General features: G+C 37.4%; 1 protein-coding gene across 1 annotated transcript; it reads right to left on the bottom strand.

Moving 5' to 3' along the window:
- Positions 1–794: 794 nt before the first annotated feature.
- Positions 795–12,659, bottom strand: LOC140922034 (thioredoxin-like). The gene is made up of 5 exons (XM_073372064.1): positions 12,497–12,659; positions 8,091–8,195; positions 6,999–7,061; positions 4,113–4,178; positions 795–1,146 (listed from the first exon to the last, which is right to left on the bottom strand). The coding sequence occupies exons 1-5, from the start codon at positions 12,539–12,541 to the stop codon at positions 1,084–1,086; spliced, it is 342 nt and encodes a 113-aa protein (XP_073228165.1). The 5' UTR covers positions 12,542–12,659; the 3' UTR covers positions 795–1,083.
- Positions 12,660–20,303: the final 7,644 nt, after the last annotated feature.

Genomic DNA, 20,303 nt, shown 5'->3' on the forward strand with positions numbered 1-20,303 from the left:
AGTAAGATCTTTGTACAGTTTCGAACCCAGGCCTAATAGCCGCGCTCTTGGTACAGCTGGCTCAGTTTGACCATCTGTTTATCAATAAACAGATGCGCGCACTCGAAAAACAGAACAAGGTTGACTCGACCAGAGATCAGTGCTGCCAGGAATTCAAAGCCTTCAAAGGCTCGACGCAATTAACGCAGGTAGGGCCTCATTTTCTTCCCCTCACGGTTCAAAAAGACAAAAGACTTGCTCAACTAACTTGCTCTCAGGTTGGCTTAATAAGCTCAACTGGATGGGGCCTTGCGTCCAGTCACTGGCGTCACTGGGACGGTCAGGATTGGAACCTATGACCCATCCACTGAGAGACTCGTGGAAAGGAAGGCCATGTACTAGGTTCACATGTGACACAAGTCCTGCCTACTGTAAGGATTGACCAGCTATGTTGAGAACCCACTGTACTGGTCATACTGTGGTTGAACACGAGACTTGGTCAGTGCTGTGTTTAATTACACATTGCGTGACTGTTTTGGATATGCCATTGCCTCTTTCATTGGCTATTCAAGGTTGTGCAGGAAACTGGGAAAATTTTCCCACAAGACAGTCCCACAATGTAATTTGACCGAAAACCAGCCCAGTCTCACACACAACCTTAGAATCGCCTGTACCATTCTTGTCTCCAGTACTGCGATCCTTTTGGTCAGTGCCCCAGATGGAGTGGATTGCAGCTCTGGAAACAAGAATGGACCCATGGCAATAAATAAATAGAGATCATGGTAAACTTCTCTCAATTCTTACACCATGATTAGTTTGGTTCACTTGACAGGAGGAACTTATTCAAACATCACACTGCTCATAACAAAGAACTTATGACAAAACTCACTTAGTGCTACGTATTTTGCAAGGGTATGCAGCATGAGCTAAATCCCTTGAGTTAATTCGGTTGAAGGGATGTCCTATACTATTAAAATAGTTCTCAGCAAGTTAAAATGTAGTAGGATAGATGGGTGTACAGCAATCAAACAATAATGTTCTATGAGGCTATATTTGGGTTGAGATGTTTCAATACAATACAACCAAGTTAAGTTGTTCGTTCAATTAAATATTTGAAACTATTTTTTCCCTTAGCTTGGTTTCATTTGCACCAGTTAGCTCATCAACCTAGAACAACAAGAAGAAAAATGCTAGAATTTTGTATTAAATATATCCCCTATGTTTGGCACTATTAAAATATATCACCATTAAATATACAGTATACACCATTAAATATATCCCGTGTTTGGCACTGTAAAGAGTAAATGTGGTTTAGTAAGAGAGAGAGACATTAAAATCTAACTCGGCTCTTACATGTTCAACCCTGTGCCCTTCTTCACAATGAGAAAAAGTAAAACAACAAAAAACAGATCAAGCCCTCATAAAGAATGGGGGGTGGGGGCAGCTACTAATCAAAGTTTAATACAGGGAGGCTCCAGCCTGAGGTACAACCCCCTACCAGTGATTTTGTTACCTCTGCGTCCTGCATCCCTGACGCAAGAACAATCCCCCAAGATGCACAATAATTCATGGAATGCATCCCATAGGATGCAAAGAACAATCAACCAATTTGAAGACTTTTTGGGTAGAAAATCCTGTTCATGTGATTTCTGTGGCTGTTTTTTAAAGATGCATATTCACTTCTATGTTAATTTTAGAAGTCTTTTTTGTGCTTTAAATATATTCTTGGCTTGCAACCATTTGACAAGGTGGCCATATTGGGTTCAATACAATAGAATTTTTCCTCGAATAATTTAGTTCCCAGAGGAGAGAAATGCTTTGTTCTTGCATGGCCACCAACATGGCCGCCGTCACGTGACATGCAAACCAGCTATAGAAGGACTATATTTTAATTTCAGTAAACTGTTACATTTATGACTCCTTGTATTTTTGGACTGGGACTCATTGGTGGACAGGGATGAGTCTCAGGACTCACCAAAACTGTTTGTAACAAAATCGCTGCTTATCCTCTCTTATTATATAAACACTGATGAAATACCAGGTGAGCTTTTGTGCAAAAACATGATATCTTCACATGTGAAAAATAAAATAACATGTTATTTTCACATGTGAAAATATCACCTTTGCTAAGGCTACATAATAAGTTGCACCTTTCACACCAAAAAACTATTAAGGTGAAATGGTTTGGTATTTCATTGGTGTTTATATAATTAATAGAACATTACATGGCCGCTTGGAGACACAAAATTTCTCTTCTCATGTTGAAAAAATATTTCACAAGTGAGCACAGCGAACGAGTGAAATATTTTTTCAACAGTCGAAGAGAAATTTTGTATCTCCGCGCGGCCATGTAATATCCTCTATACAGCGTTCTCCCTAAATTTTAGCTCAGCAGTTAAGGGACCATTCGTCGCCGGTCAGGCAAAAAATATGTGCGCACTTTCCTGGGGAGGGGGTAGTAGAGTGAAGGACATGGCTTCGACCACGCTGTGAAATTAAGGAGCTAAGTTCTCTGAAACGTCATTCCCCCTCATTTGAAGTCCTGTTTTACGCAAGTCAGCCGTTGTTATCTCAATTCAATACGTTTGATTCTAACAATTGTTCTCTGTCTTCAAATGCTCTGTTTCCAAAATGCGTGGCCCATAAAAAGAAAACCTGTGTGTACATTAGTACACTTCCATGTATTCATTCATTACCTTGATCGGATCAGATCACAACTTACGTATTCTTTAAAACAACTTACTTAATTTTAGTAAACCTTCAAGAGGTTGCAGGCGGTAAGAAGTGTTACTTCAGACAGTAAATTTTACCGGTTACCGCCTGATAAGGAGAACACTGCTATATATACCATTTTTGGCAGAAAAGGTAGCCCTTTATTACCCCTTCTATTGAAAAACTCCACTTATTTAACATACCTACTAATAAGAATAGTTGCTAAAATGGCAAGTCTTTATGTTATTTTCGTATATCATTTTAATAGACTAAAATGATAAAAGACCTTTTAAATTTCTCTACCCTTTCATGCACTTCAATTTATGAAATATTCACTACCCTTTGATAAACTGAAAACTAGAAGAAGGTACTCCTTTTGGAGGAAGCACATCTCCCCTCACAGGTTCACACCCCATTGAAATCCTGAATTTTTTTCAGGCTTCTTTATGCTATTGCATAAATTGCGTTCACTGCAACGATCATTTCTTCATTTTCAATTGATATTATCCATATCCATGTTTACCTAGCCATCTTTTGATGGCTCAGAATGGCTTTTTATTTCTAGTACACTCGAGCATTAAATTTTGAAGGACCTTTTTGGGACAAAACCTTATATTTGCTTTAGTTTCCGGGACTTTCCAAGGTCTGTGCAAACTATGAATTGTTTTCATGCATTAGAAGCTTCAAGCTCTAAATTAATAAATTATACAAATAAAAACTCATCAACTCTTTTTTTGTCTTTTATCAGTTAATTGCCAAAAGTGCAGACCTATCATGGCAATGGGTGGTCATAATTAGCTAGGCAGAAGATGATGACAGATAGCTTTTAACTGTGGCCTTAAACAAAGGCAAAGACGGAGTGATAATGTAGCAGTAACCGGAAGATTATTTCACACCGGTACTCAAGTGGGCAAAAAAAGAGTACTTGTAGGCATCAAAAGCTTACATAGCAACTTTACTCAGCAAAGGGGTGATCCTCGATAATTATACCAAGTCAATATATGTACTATTGTATCGTTTGGTATGGTGTGAAAATTATTGTGTTATTGTGTGAGGGCTGAGATCACTGATGTGTTCTTTGTGACACAACTCAAGACTTGCTATTCACTTGCTATGTGGTGCAGCAGCCCAGCAAAGGTTATAATCTTTATAACTATCAGATATGTAATTTTATCTGTTGAACTATAAAGACACTTTATTTATTTATTTATTTATTTATTTATTTATTTATTTATTTATTTATTTATTATCACTGAAAGTACTTATTCAATTGTCATTGCCTGATTAGAATAGAGGCCATGATCAACATTCCATTAAGATAACACATTTCTTGCAAAACCCTTTGTCTAGTGTTGCTATTCCCAAGGTTTTTATCTTTTGAAAAAAAAAAGATTATAAAATAAATAAAATTGTCCTTGTACCTTTTTGCCATTCTTGTAGAGCTTGAAAGTTGGCATGGCTGAAATGCCCTCAATTTCAGCAACCTCCTGTTACAAAAAAAAGTAAGGGCCCTTTCAAACCTCATCCAACATTATTCCAGAGAATGTTTCATTACAATTAAAATGTAAACTGCAAACATATTAAAGCCAAAAATATGCTTGCACTGGCTGTGGAATACCATGAATGAGCAATTCTTCATACTGCATGAGATAGCCTCATACAGAATAAAGTATTTCAAGAATTTATTCACCAGCTAACAAAATTATAACAATCATCGCTGACTGTAGAGTGAAATCAAAATTCACCAATCATTTACAATACAGTAAAAGCCCAGATATAAGTACCTAGAATATTCAAGGTCAGGCTGAACAGGTTCTTATAATATTATTGTAGGGTAGTTTTTCATAATTCAGGCTGATTAGGTTCTTAATAGGTTCTCATTTTTCAGAGGTTGTCGTAGTGTAACCACTGGCAGAAAAATTGTGCTACTGATACATAATGGTTTATGGAAAACAGATTTCTTGAGAAAATCCAAACATAATTTGCTAGGATTTTCAAAGAAAACATATACACAATAACTTTTTGTCAGATGTTTCTCACACTGACAATAATACTAAAATCTGGAATTTTGATGATCAAAATTGGAGTGGCTTTTTTGTATAAGAACCTATTTTTCTTTTCCAGGCTGAACAGGTTCTTATTTTTTGGGGTATTTAAATGCCAAATTATGTAATTCTTATATGTGGGCTTTTACTGTATGAGGGAAAAATAATATGACCATCTTAATCCTACTTCAAAAATGACAAATATTTTGACCACTAACTTAATTGAGAATTTCCACAATAATAAAATAATCATGATTATTTCAAAAACTTGATCAAAGACTCGCAAAAGTTTGTTTTATAATCTGATATTCCAACACCTGAAGACAATGCTTAAATTCAAGAATTGAATGAAGCTTGATTGAGCAGCTTGTAATCATAGATAACAAAAACAGACATCCATGTAGCAGCTGGGTGATTTGTTTTATCATGGTATGATTATTACAGACAGAACTGGACAGCATGACTTTCTGTTACTTATTTACCATTAGAAGAAAAAGGTTGAGAAAAAATAACTTTCCTTGGGGTAGACTGTAAAGAAAAGAGAACCTATTCAGCTATACAGCTGCATCTTAATAACAATGTACTGAGCCCAGCAAAAGCATAATGTTCTCATTTTCTTCTCATTGAAAGGATTCTTAAATGAGGTTTTTGTCATGAGAATTTTATTAAATCAAGGTCTTGGAAAGTGTTATCAGCCTCAGCTGATAATTATCATTACCAAGACCTTGATTATTCTGGATATCACACAACCTGAATTTGGTAATATTTATTGTTTGAACATACATTATTTAATAGCTACAATCAGGGTTGTCACTAAGATTTCAAGTTGCCGGGTATTTGTTGTTAGTAGCTGGAGAAGTCGCAAGCAGTCATGGACCCCCCCCCCCCCCCCACCCCCCGCTTCCCCACCAAGAACTTATTGAAGTGCAACTTCTACCCTTTTATAAACGACGCTGAGATGTCAAAACGAGACTCGAGGAGAAGAATGCAAAAGTAATACTAATGCTTCACTTCCCTTTTAAATATAACTTCTTGGAAGTAGAACTGAGAGGATGTAATCATGACCTGCGGACAATGATCGAACATTTCCCATTGACCGTGCGTTATTTTAATTTATATACTCGATACCTAAAGCTCAATGTAGACCTCGTCACTTTTAAGATGTCAATTTATTAAACATAGCAATCAGTCACAGTCTTCATCTTCACAGCCTTTATCATAATCCTCATTATCATCAAAATCACCATCAGGGAGATTTAACGCTCAGATGTAACCTCAACTTCTTCTGTGATGTCAACAGAAATCTGCTCAGGTCTTTCATCCTGAACAAAAAGTGTAGATTCCTTTGCCACTTCTTCGACATGTTCAACACAAAGCTGACACAATGGTTGGAACTATAGGGACTTTTAGCATCGAAAAAGGTGACGGCAGCAAAAACGTCACTTTTAAAATGAATTAGCGTTTTTTCAAACTTTGTCGTGTTTATTTCAATTCGCTGAAAATAGCTAATGTAGGCCAATTTCCCTGGAGTTGATTTCTTTGGGACCGCACTCAAGTTTAGAAAGAAAAAGAAAAGTTTGTCATCGCTTGTTTACGTCCTCCATAAAACGTGAAACTAGGCATTTTCACGTCGTAGTCGTACAGTAACGGCAAAGAAATATACAAAAAAGCGTCATGCACGTGCAAACTAGTTGTTTTGCTCAATAAACCTATTGCTTTTTTTGACGTTCTCGATGCCGCCGCCATTGTCGTTGCTAAAACTCCCTACTGACATTTCGCGAACGGAGGGTTTTCGCGAGTGTGTAAGAGTACCAAATCTAGGTCAGATGTCTTTTCCGACATTTCTTAGTTTTTGCACGGAGTATTTCAAAATTACTGAAACCTGCTCCAGATGAAAACAGCATTTAGTTTCATGGATAGTCTTTGTGCGTTTCAATGGTGTGCTCTTTTGGTTTAATTTAACGACAAAAGTAGCCGGGGGTCATGCTCTGAGTAGCCGGGGGAAATCCCCGGCCCCCGGCCCTTAGTGACAACCCTGGCTACAATACACTGTCACATCAAACACAATTTATTAATTTTGAAACACACGTTATTAATTTTTTTAGTTCTCTGCTAGGGTGAACTGATTTCCAGAATAAACCATAGGCTCTTAGCCAATAACAAGACAGACAATACCATACATTCTCAGGAAGGAGATAATTATTACGATTCATATTTCAAATATTAGGAAATTTGCTACAGAGCACTGGCCTTCTTACTTACAGAATTTTCATCCACATTGACTTTTGCAAAATACGCCTTTCCACTAAACTCCACTGCCATAGCCTGTAACAGAAACGATCCTCTCCATGTTACAATTTCAGTGCAAATTTGACTCTATCACTTTCTGAAAAACTACAGTAGAAACCCAGTAAGAATTTCTGCCAGCATGTTCTTTAACCACGGCAGGTTCTTTCAATGGGTTTTTACTGACATGCCAGGATCTATGAACTTTGACTGAACCTTGTGAATTTGCAGAATGGTGTCACATTATGGTACTATATACACAATAGAACAGGGTTTGCAAATTTTATTGATGAGTGGAGTCAGTGTGACTTCTGCTTCACAAATTTTGGAGTCATTTTGGAATATTTTGAGTCAAGTATCACAACGCAAAAAGCTATTTTCAGACTTTCCAGTACGTGATCCTGGCATGCAAACACTATCGTGAGGAATACATGAAGTAGCTGTGGCGGTCCACTGACCTGGAAAGCTAAAATCCACGATGTCGGACATTGAGTAAACTTTGATCATAATTTACCCTCTTCCCATTTTGTCGTGCAGTATAATTCTTCAATTTCGGTGATTTAATTAAGGTTTGCAACGTTTCCAATTAATGTAAATTGTATTTGTTGCGAAAAAGGTAAGGAAAAAACTGTGTTTCTTACGAAAACATTCTGGAGTCGAAGTGGCTCCCTGTTTGTTACCGAAAATTTCTGGAGTCGAAGCGACTCCCTCCGTAACCTCGGAAGAGTCATCTGAACAACTTTGGTGTAAAATGCACCAAATTTGGCGTATTTGCAAACCCTGAATAATTAGAACTAAGAATAATATGCAGTGACAAGTACATAGCCATTATCAATCTTCCAGGAATCACACACATCACCTGAATGCTTGGTTTCTTTACACATCTTGTCAGACATTTGACTGATCATAAAACAAGCAAAATTTTGAAGATCCCATATATTTAAAGTCATTCATTGGTCATACATAAAGGCATCGTCATGTTAATGTGGTTGTGTTCTTTTCTTTTTCAAGAAAACCATGGCAGCTCAGCTTTTAAGCCTGGCTAAATTGACATAAAACTATTAGTACCGTAATTTTTGGAGCTATCAACTTGCACGGGCCACACCAATCAGCATAAAAGTCTACAACAACAAGTGTTGAGGCTGCTTCCTTGAGAAATGCATCAAAATCGTCCTGCAGAAATTACAGTCATGATTAATACCGTATTTATTCGATTAACCGCCCTGGGCGCTTATTAAATTTTTGGACCTTGAGAGTGGGCGCTTATTCGAGGTGGGTGCTTATTTGAGGCTGGGCACTTATTAAATTTTTCACCATTCTCAGCAAGTGTAGTAGTATATTTTACAACAAAACAGTAAATGCTAATAACAAAAAGCGAAGATGTAACAAAGCAAGGTCTCTGTACAATACCCTGAAAAAAAATCCGCCTTCAGGAGGGTCTCTTATTATCTCTTATTAGTGTTTTTGTGGGAGGGAGTGGGGTGGGGTGGGCGCTTATTTGAGGCTGGGCGCTTATTCGAGGTGGGCGCTAATTCGAGGTTGGGCGCTTATTCAAATAAATACGGTATTAGATTAAAAATGGTACATAATTGCAACTTACTGAGAAACTCACAAAACTGTGAACACTAGAAATATTTTTATGGAATGTTATTATGTTACAAGGAAATAGGCTATAAGGCCAGGAGTGATAAAACTAAAACTGAAAAAAAAAGTGATTACTTTGCAGTTTGCTCATGTGTCCTGAACTTACTGCGCTTTTCACAAACATGCGAATTCTGAAGTTCAAAAGCCAACTGACGATTGCGTTTTTCGCTGCCGTCAATCATCTTAACGGACCTCTTAGGAAACAAAACTTTACTTTAACGGGTTCAAAAGGTCAAGGTTTGTGATTTGTGATTGGTGGATTTCAATCCGTTTTGTGTGTTTCTGTGTTTCCAGGTTCGTTGCTTGTGATCGTAATTATGATTGACGGCAGCGAAAAACGCAATTGTGAACGCGGCTTTTGAACTTTAGAGTTCACATGTTTGTGAAAAGCGCAGTAACTGTGATTGGTCACCACATGTACACAATCAACATTCCTGAAATTTTTTGGTGTTTACGGTTTTCTGAGTTTGACAGTAAGAAGACAAAAAAATCCAAACTATAACCTTTAGCATTCATAAAAGTTACTAGAAAACCTGCCTCTCATCTCTGAGCATCACAGAGAGAGTGTCAAAGCATGTGGTTTAAAGGAGCTGTGTCACTAAATTCAGCCAAATTAGGTAATTACAAAATGCCCATTAAATCCGAGAGAAACATAAAAATAACCACTTAAAACATTAAAGGAAGGATAAAATAACACAACAGATACAACAGATGCCATGGATGGGTATAACTGAAGAAGATTGAAACGGATTGAAATTAGAGTTTTTGAAAACTGTTCAGCCTAACAGTTTTTCAAAGTTTATCTCTGCTGTTTGCAACTTCGAAAATAATGCTCCAGAGACATATTTGTTTGTCTCAAATCTCTGATTTTGTCATTTACCTGTAATTTCTTTGCTTACTTTAAGTTCCATGGCAATTGAGGGTGAGTAATTGGCAAAATTAAACAAAATGAACTGTACTGCCATGGCACAGTCCCTTTTATTTTGATCAACATTGGGTAAGTTGTCGCTTCCACAGATAACATTGCATTAGGCCCTCCCGAAACAATTGATCTCTGACAATTTTTGTCCATTTGATATTGGCACTCTTGTTTGGTGTCGAATTGTAATATTATTTCAAAATATCTACACCTAAGTGAGTCAGTGAGTGAGCAACACATTTGCACATTAAAGTGTTCACAAAGACTGGTTCCATCCCTAGACTTGCTGCAAAACCAGATTTCACAGTGCCCCACTCAAACTGGTCTAAATGATCATACGTTCTAGCCTGAATTTCAGATGATTACTTTCAGATGATTAAGTCGTTTTTACTCCCTCAGTAATGTCTGAATCGACCGGCTGTTAACGCCATCCAGTGACGTCACTACCCAAAAACCAGGTTGTGATTTTGATTGGCTGATTGTCCAAGCATTCGCATAATTATGTAAAATTATGAGACATTTTAGCGGGACTGTTGTTTGATATTCAGCAGATTGCGTGGAGTTAAAAAATTTCTACCATCTTCATCGCAAACAGCAAAATCGGTCAGTGTAAAAGGCAGACTGCGGACTGCAGACTGCAGACTGCGGACCAGGGGTAAAATGCAGACTGAGTGTAAAATGCAGACTGCAGACTAAGAGTAAAACGCAGGCTGGGGTAAAATGCAGAATAAAGACTGTAGACTTTTTTAAACATTTGTGCTCCTTCTTCTTCAAATCGGTGAAATAGCTAGACGGTATCAGTAACACACTTCGCTTCCTAGTTGAAGTGAATTGCACATTCGCCAGAAGTTTCAATGAACATCCAAACAGCTTAAGTCTTCGTACCTTGATTTGCAGTACTTTTATAGAAGGTCATCCAAATTTCCTGCAGAACATCTTTCTTTGTTGTTGGAATGACTTACTCCCGTTTTTATCGCCATAATTCCTGTACAGTATTTTGGGTCAGCAGCTTTCATTTAAGCGTAAACATCTTGGTGTTGTACCAGTTCACGGTCCCTGGTCACATATATCGAAAACTTCGCATCAAAAATTGAAGTTTGAAGTCTCTCGGATGGAAAAAAGGTTCAAGATTGCGATTATGTTTTCGGGTTGTCGACGACGTTCCAGAGAAGAAAGGAATGGATTTGTGAAAGCAGATGTCATCAAGTAAGTGTTCGTTTACATGTATTTGCGGGATTTTTTTGCCCTTAAACTCTTCCACGACTACAGTTTATGCTCGGTCTGCATTTTACCCCAGCCTGCCTTTTACTCTTAGTCTGCAGTCTGCATTTTACACTCAGTCTGCATTTTACCCCTGCTCCGCAGTCTGCAGTCTGCAGTCCGCAGTCTGCGTTTTACACTGACCGACAGCAAAATTGCACTTGTCTTTGAGACTATGAATTGATAAATATTTATTGAACGACGAATGAAGAATCATTGCAGTGAGTCGGGAGGTTTTTCATTTAGAGTCGCTTTGTAACTCCGCAGTGATTTTGTTTATGCAAAGTTTTCTGAGATTTAAGTCATAATTTGACCTTCTTGTCATTTCCACCGTCAAGTGTGATGATTCGGTTAGCTTTTCTGACCTGTTTTCTTGTTTTCTTTCTTCTTCATTAAGGACCAAAGAGATCCTTTTCACTTAAAGCAAATTGTTGTGTTTTTGAAGTGTTCTGTGTGTGTATTTTATATTTCATTGCGATTGAGTTTGATTACCGAATTACAGCAGATTCGTTCAGAGTACTGCATGCAGTTGAAAGTTTGGACATCAAACATGAATTACGATCAGAAAGAGTAGAGCAATTCTGTATCATGTGGACATCTCCACATGATATTTCTTTGTTTGCCAGTTGAAAATTGTGTTTTACTTTTTGCATGGATTAAAGCAAAGGAGAAGTGATGTCACTGGGTGGCATTAACGGGCAGTCAATTCAGATGTTACTGCGAGAGTAAAAACGACTCGAACTAATCGTCTGAAATTCATGCTACGTGGAAAGCACTGGAACTGAAAACTTTGCAACTCTTCAGAATGACTTCAGAAATCCTTAGAACATGTTTGGAATTGGGTCTTGTATGAAAAATTGTGGCACTCTCAGAACGACAATTTCATACTTTTGACTACAAAAACATTGTCTGGTGTACTCTAATTGGTGTAAGGGGTAGTAGTAATGAGCTTTTTATAAACCAGCCAGGGCCTGTTCCGTTTGCTACACGGAATTTGCGGATTACTAAAAACAGGAAGTTTTGGTTGAATGGAAAGTTGCTTTCAAATACCAAGAGGGAAATGAAAAGATAACTAAATGAATCAGAAATAAGCAAATCAATCATTTTACTTCCAAGAATTCCTAAAACCGTATGTGGCCCAACATTAATCAGTTTCGAACTGCCGAAACTAGAGCGCGATAATTTTCAAAGGTATTAAACAAACATTTTTTAGACCCTCATTTATTACAATACACTTTCAGAAATCGTCAGTGCTTAAGATCTATCGTTGACTATTGTACATGTTCAGGCTTATTTTTAAAAAGTAAAGTCTGCCAGACTGTGGTTTTGCTGAAGTCATCGCCCAATTAGACAATAAAATTATGCTCAACCATGGCTGTATGCCTCGCGTGTAATAAAATCTATTAGCATAAGCTTTAATTAGTGTTTCAAACGAGAAAAGAAAGAGAGACAATTTGGATATCTTTCATAGATTATCGATATGATTGAGACAGGTGAAAAACAGTGCGTGGGTAAATTAAACTAAGAACAAGTTGCTTCTGGCTACGGTTGAAAGAGCATCAGGGAGTCGATCACTTGCAGTACAATTTATGGCGCATGAACTTTTAACTTTGTTCAGAGCTAAAACACGATGTATTAGCAACGTATTTACCTTAGTCTCGAGTACAACAACTTCTCCCGCTGTTGGTTTCACCATTCTGTAGTAAAAAGTATTACGTAAGCTTTTACCGGCAATTAAAACTCTACGCCCGAACGACTGTCACGAGTTCTGAACTTCTTACTCAAAAGTTTGATGGGCTGAGTAAAGACTGGGATTTAAGTCCCAAACCACAGGTATCCCAACTTTTCCCAACTTTTCCCAACTTGGAGTCAATCAAAGACTTTGTGGCTTGGTGTAACTCTCTTTCTAATATTTGTTTTTCCTTTTTCTTCGAAATACCTTATTTCTACCTATTATTGTTACTCTACATTCGCCGTTCAGTTAATATTTAGTGTATTTTGTAATTAAGTAGAGAAAACCCACGTTGTATAAGCATCTTGGTTTCCTTGGGCTTTATGGTCATTTTCTGACGAATGTTTCTAATTTATTATTGTATCATTAAAAAGGGGTGAATTAAAAAAACAAAAAATAGAAATAAATTAATAACATTCTTGAGCGCCATTACAACGAGACCAAAACATAATTTTTTTTCTTTTTTTGCTATTTCCAGTTCTTCAAGTTCACTACCCTTTTCGGGATCTATCAGTCTATCCAGGAGCTCCTGGTCTATCACATCACGCCACCACTAGTATCATCGTCATCAAACGTCATTGCGCCAGCCACATCACGAAGAATGCGTGTAGTGCTGTAGTGCATGCGAATAGCAGCCTGGAGATTAGGATTGGGGGTTCCTCTTGTCGCGCGCAATTATTTAACAATTAAAAATCCCCCCCACCCCCTCTCATCCTCGCCGCCACAACCGAAAAAGTTATAAAATATAATCAATGTATTAAATTACAATAAGGATAATGCAGGGGTAGAACCAGAAAAATCCGGAAAAGGGGGAAGAAGGCTTGCCGACTCTGGGAGTAGCTGTATCCAAAAATTTAGGCAAACCACAATACTCGTCACAAATCTTGAAACACTTGTGTGATTTTCCCCTTCCCCAATGTTGATTTGGGTATTACAGTGGTCTCACTGGTCCAAAATACGCGTGGCTCAACATTGGGGAAGGAGAGGGGCAAATTCAAGTGAGAGCGAAGATGTCAGGAGTGAGTGTAAGAAATCTGGAGAAAATTCAAGACAAATGGCTCCTGTTTCAACGATTTGTGACGAGTATTGCAGCTGCGTTCAAAAATTAGTTTGCCAAGAAGTTTGATCACACTTTCAGAGAAGAGGGAGCGGCCATCTCGACCCGCCCTAATTGTTGGTTTTCACATAACGTCACTAAAGCACAAACTACAAAACTATCGATCCTACTGAGATTTTACTTTCATGATGTATTAGAGCTGCTGAAAACTAATTTTCATACAAATTTTCGCTTCAAAAGGGGTCTTGGTTTTGTGATAGAGTACGCTTGAATTTCTAAGCTTTTGCGTGACGTGGCATTTACATGACGGCCGAGAGAGCTGTCATGTAGGTTAAAAAAGTGACCTATTTCGGGGGATTTTGCTGTCTAAACAGTTCCTGGATTACAAAAAGCATTACTTTAATATTTATGAGTTCCTCGAGGAATAAATTCACGCTTTTGTACCAAAACTCGGTAACAGATGTTTTTGTTGGTTTCCGTCCGCCATGTGCCGGTGCCCACCTGGATGGGCACCGGCGTGGCGTCTCCATACAAATCTCTATAAATTTGCGTAAAACATTTCTTCGGATATCTCGTATACGGAATATTCTTCTGACCTGAATCTTGGCGAGGAACTTGGTATATTTACCTCCTTTCATTCCCCACATTCCGGACTTTATCTATTGAACGGTTTTGATTTTGATCTATTCTGAATGCTTATCTGGGATGAAGAAATATACAGGCACTAACTGTATAAGCGGGATCTGATTGTGTGTCCTGTTTGGCCGCGGAATTACCGCGCGAAGCCAACCGCATCCCCAAGGTCTTCTCGTTTTCCAATATGGCGATGGCAGGAGAACACGCGCCTTTGAAGGGGTTTTTAACCTGAGTTTTCGCGGACGTCAATCAACTGTTTCCATGGTTTTCCACGCGCTCTGACAGAGAAGGTTCCCTCATCGCTGAATGAAGGGCCAATAATTTCGAACGACGACGGCTTTTAAAATTATTTTATTAAGATGAAGGATTACATTTTTAAAACAACGAGGTCTCTGCGAGCTGAGTGAAATAGCCGAAACATTCTCTATAGTTTACGTAACGGTTTTCAGGTTGTTCATATATTTGATGTATGAAAACACGGGAGCCGTGGACGACTGAATTGCCAAGAAGCTAAGCTAGTATAAATTCAAAGAAACAAAAGATATCACACCGAAAAGAGAAAAAGTTTCCGCTGAATGGAGGCTGTTTTCGAAAATGAATTTACTACTTATCATTCTTCATGTTATCGAATAGAAACCAGAACTAGCAAGAACTCAGACGAGTTCCCGGTGACGAGTTGCGAGCGATTGAGAAAGCTTATGTGGTTGTAACTTACAGTGTGTAAATATGTCGATAATTTGAGTTTCCTCCGAGAAACACTCAACAAATTCTTTCTCCTCGTAATCTTGACATGAAGCGGTGTCAGATCCTGCAGCAAAATATTGCAAAAACGGCTGAAACGCCGACACATTCTTCCGAGTGCTCAAGAATCTTCTCTAGGCCAACGCGTGAAAAACCATGGTAACGGTTGATTGACGTCCACCAAAACGCATGTTTGAGCCGAAGACAACAACAACAACAATTTATTAAGGTATTTCCATATCTATACATGGCATTACCTATCTAATACTTATGAATAAAGTACAAATATATCATTTATAAATATATGGCAAAATAAAAAGATTATATTCTTTTCTGAAATAACATATCATGTCTGTAACGCATACATTCAAAAACAAAAGCAGCAATTGATCTACAAACAGAGGGATCTATACTATTAAAGAGAAATAAAAGTTTTGAAGTCACATCTAAGTCCTTGAAAAGTGTATATCTATCAGATATTTCACTGAAGAATTTTAAACGTAAATTGTCATAAAGTTTGCAGAAGAATAGAAAATGAAGTTCATTTTCAACTTCATTCGTCTGACATAGATAACATATTCTTAAATTTTCGGGAGTTTTAGGTACTGTGTGTCTGCCTGTTTCAATATGTAATCGATGATTTCCTAGTCGAAATTTATTGAGTGAGGTTTTGTGAAGTGGATTTTTAATCATATTTAAGAATTCTGCTTTTTTATTATCGTTCTTAAAGGTAGTATAAAAATTCAATTTTCTATTTGTTTTAAGGAGGGTAAGTTGATGCTCAGTTAGAGCATTATTGATGTTTTGCTTGATGTAAGAGGTGAAGACTTTTTCGTTGTTTTCATTCAATGTTATGGCGGTTGCGTTGTACTTGCTACATATAGTTTTTATTTTCTGCATCAAACCTGGCTGGTTGTTATCGGCCATTTCCTGGGAGAGTTGTAGACATTGTTTTGCTATGTTTTTATCTGGCATATTTTGTAAATGAATCCAAAATTTAATAATTGAGGTATCTATAGTTAATTTCAGCGGTAATCTACCTAGTTCATTTCTAGCAGCGACGTTTGGACATTGTTTATTTACGCCTAAGGACTGTTTGCAAAAATATATATGCGTTTTTTCAATTATGTCTTTTTCCCAGGCGTTAAAATCATCTTTAGTATATATGCCCCAGATTTCAGATCCATATAAAAGAATGGGGAGGAAAAGCGAATTGATGAGTTTATTGGTTATGTCAATTGGTAGTTTCAAGAAATCAAGGTAGCGTCGTATCGCAAAAAACGATCGTCGTGTTTTTTCTTTTAAGTTTATTTTACACACATTGAAGTTCCCATTTGTAGCTAAATTGATACCGAGGTATGTATAATTGTTAACAATTTCTATTTTGTCATTGTTTATCTTAAAACAATATTTGTTAAGGACTGATTTTCTACATTTCTTTTGAAAAATCAGAACTTTAGTTTTCTTTGAATTAACAGATAGCAACCATTTGTTACAATATTCAGCGAGCACAGAAAGCGCTTTTTGAAGTCCTTCGGCTGAATGGGAAATTAGAACAAGATCATCTGCATAAAATAAACAGTTCAGATGAGTTCCATTTGGTAAAATAATAGGGTCTGTGTCTTGTCGGTCAAGTAAAAAAGGGATTTCATTTAGATATAGGTTGAAAAGCATAGGAGAAAGGATACAACCTTGTCTAACCCCTTTGCAATAGTTAAAGAATTCCGTTCGTTGACAATCGGAAAACTTTATGGAGCATTTAGTTTTTGAATAAAGGTGCTTTATTAAATCATAAAATTTTCCCCCAATGTTGTACCGAAGGAGTTTATAGAATAAGCCATCATGCCAAACCGAATCAAAAGCCTTTTTGAAGTCAATAAAGCAGGTATATAATTTTCCTTTTGTAGTTTGATTGACGTATTTATCGATTAGTGTTCTTAAGGTAAATATGTGATCAGTTGTACGATGATTCGGTAAAAAACCTATTTGAGCTTCATGCAATATGTCTTGATCGATTACAAAATTTTTCAGTCTGGTATTAAGTACTGAGGTGAAAAGCTTTCCGAGACAACTATTTATACATATACCTCTATAATTTCCCGGGTCTTGCTTGTTTCCAGATTTATAAATAGGGGTTATTATTCCTTCGCACCAAGAGCTAGGGTAAAAACCACTTTGGAGTATAAGGTTAAATAATTTTTGGAGTGCGGTTTTCAAGAATTGTACGCTGGCTTTCAACATTTCATTACGAATTTTGTCAGGTCCCGGAGCTTTCCTTGACTTAAGTGATTTGACCGTAGTTTCTATTTCATTAATTGAAATAGGGCTATCTAAGTAGTTGTGAATGTTTTTCGTTTCTTCTAAACTGGAAATGTCTTCCTTTAAGGAAACAGGATCTGTATAAAAAGAAGGGGGGTCTGAAACCGAATGTAAGCGTTTAAAATGGCTAAATAGACTGTCAGCTGGAATATCGTTTTTGTTAGAGGGGGAGCGTTGTTTTTCTTTTAAAGATTTGAGGTAAGTCCAGAATTTCTGACTGTCTTTGTTTTGTATGAGGTCCTCAACTTGAGAATCTAGTAATTTTGCTTTTTTGTGTTTAACCAATTTCTTAAAGTTTTTACGCATGCTGTGATAGTCGTGTCTGAGACTTTCATCATAAGGTTTTTTATGTTTCTTGTTAGATAGTCCCCTTAAATTTTTCCTTAAAAGGGCACAGTCCTTATCAAACCATAATTTATGCTTTTTTGGTTTCTTTTGTGTACAAGCTAATCTGAGAGAACAGGCGCATATATCATTTAAAATGTTTGTAAAATGTTCCGTAGCAGAATCAATGCCTTCACTGTCCATGGCAAAATTAGTATTTTCAAATAGATTTAATCGTGAGAGGAATTTATCTTGTTTTAAGATATTAAGAAAGTGTTCTCTTGAAGTTTCATTCCAGATGAATTGTTTAGGAAGATCAAATGCTTTTGCTTGCGGAGGAGTATTTGTTTGAGGGGAAATTGATGGGGAAATATTCAGCCAACAGATAAGTTGAGAGTGATCCGAGAAAATTGTTGGTTCTTTAACAATAAAATTTTCCGTCAAGCTTAATATTTCATGACTAACAACGAAGTAGTCTACGGTGCTGATTCCTTTTGGAGAATGATAAGTAATGTTACCAAAGGAGTCTCCTGTCGTCCTCCCATTTACGATTCGTAAGTCACATGACTTGCAAATGTCTAGTAGTGATTTACCGTGTTCATTTATATGGGTGTCGTAATTTCTCCTTTTTCTTAGGTTGCGCTTAGGAAAGAGGTTATCGCCGGGTATATGATTATTTTGATCAATGTCAACGAAATCTAGAGCAGAGCCTGTTCTAGCATTGAAATCACCTGTCAACATAATAAAGCCTTCTGCACTATAATAAGCAATGTGGTTTTCGAGATCATCAAAAATGTCAGGGTTAAAATAGGGCGAGTCCCGAGGGGGCACGTAAATGGCACATAAAAATATATCCTGATCTATAGCAAAATAGTTTTTATCAATTTTGCACCACAAAAAATTAGTATGATATGAGATTAATTGGATGCCTTTCTTGAAGGTAGTTCTAAAACCAAGAGCAATTCCACCTGAAGATCTGCCATTTTTCTTTCGATGATGTTTTTTACTGGGGTTTGTGAAAAATTCATAACCCGGCAAAGAAATTTCATCTGACCTCCAAGTTTCAGTCAATACAATTATATCACAATGATTGAAAAAATGTAAAAAATCACTATTTGATAATTTGTTACCCATAAAGAAATTTTCGGATAAACCATTCACATTCCAACTAGTTATAGATAAAACGCTAGATCTAAGAGAGGACATATTCTATAACTACCACTCAACTAAGGAATAGCAGTAAAAAACAACTCAAATGAAGTAAGATAAAGTAATGGATGAAAATCAAAGTAGGAAAAGGATATAGGGTATCATTGATGACGTGTAGATTCATAAAGTCTCAAGAGTTCCATAACAGTGTTAATATTTATTGATTGGGGTTTCATTCCAGCTTGGGTGGTTGTTTCTGGAGGGGGCATCCTCGCCATTTCAGCATAAGACGGTTGTGGTACTGATTGTGTTACTGGTTGTGGTTGTGGAACTGATTGTGGTATTACTGATTGAGCAGTGGATTGGTGAATAGGTGGAAGTGACGGGTAGTTGACTTGGTGGGGAAGACGATTTGCATTGGTCATGAGAGGTCCTAGGCCACGAGAATTCTGAAAGGTCGTAAGAGGGGATCGCATAAGTGGGGGAATCAGTTTGTCTGTTGATCCAATGCTTTTTCTTGGAAGTCTTAATCTGTTGAATATGACATCTTTCAGGTTGGTTACCAATGCACCGATTTTGCGCCTTTTGAGATGTTTATTATCGTGCAGGTAGTCTTCTGGAATATTTTCGTTGTTCACGAGATGAACATTTGGGTATGGAGCGCAAACCGTGCCAAGTTTGGAATTTAAGTCAGATCTGCGTTGATCCGTTGCATCTCGACGCTTGAGAAGGGAGGAGATTAGCACTTTAGAAGACGGGTACTTTTGGGAGGCGATTTCAACCATGGTCTCGAATTGAGTAAGACAGGAGTCGAGTGAAGATCGTTCGATATCGTTTGTTCCAACATGTATGATAAGATGACTTGGCCGACCAAGAAAGGATTCAGTAAGTGTTTTTGTTACTGAAGAGAGTGTTGGACAAAACATTTGCCGTGTTTTTTTGTCAGGAATGAACCTAGCAGTGTCGATATATTTTCCATTTGAATCAATTAGGATAACAACATCATCATTGATAGCGCCCTCAGGTGGGTTTTCCTCAGAGGGGGTTGTATTGTTATCATCAGAAGAAATCTGGGAATGGTCATTGACAGACACATTTGGGGAAGGCGGCGAATCGCTGGTGCTCTGATTGGAAGAGGTTTCTTGAAGGGCAGCAAAGGTGTTGGAAATTATGACATCATCAGGGAAAGTTAACTGTTGTTCTTTTTCTTGATCGGAACGTTTGTCTCCTTTATTATTATCTTTATCTTTCTTTCCCAAACCATGTTCTGTCATCATGTCAGCGATGGAGTTGTGTAATTTCTCATTGTAGGATTGCTCAAAGGATTTCAGTTTTCCTTTGACGTTTTGAATTTCGCTTTTGAGCTTAGCGTTTTCTGATTTGAGAGTCTGGTTTTCATCTTCTAAATCTGTAATACGTGAAGATAAGGATTGGATTTGTACTTTTGAGGATTTTTCGACCTGTGTAATTTTATCCATTAGTTGAGATATTTTATTTTCA

This window comes from Porites lutea, chromosome 12 (genome assembly GCF_958299795.1).
Source record: "Porites lutea chromosome 12, jaPorLute2.1, whole genome shotgun sequence".
Lineage (NCBI taxonomy): Eukaryota > Metazoa > Cnidaria > Anthozoa > Scleractinia > Poritidae > Porites > Porites lutea.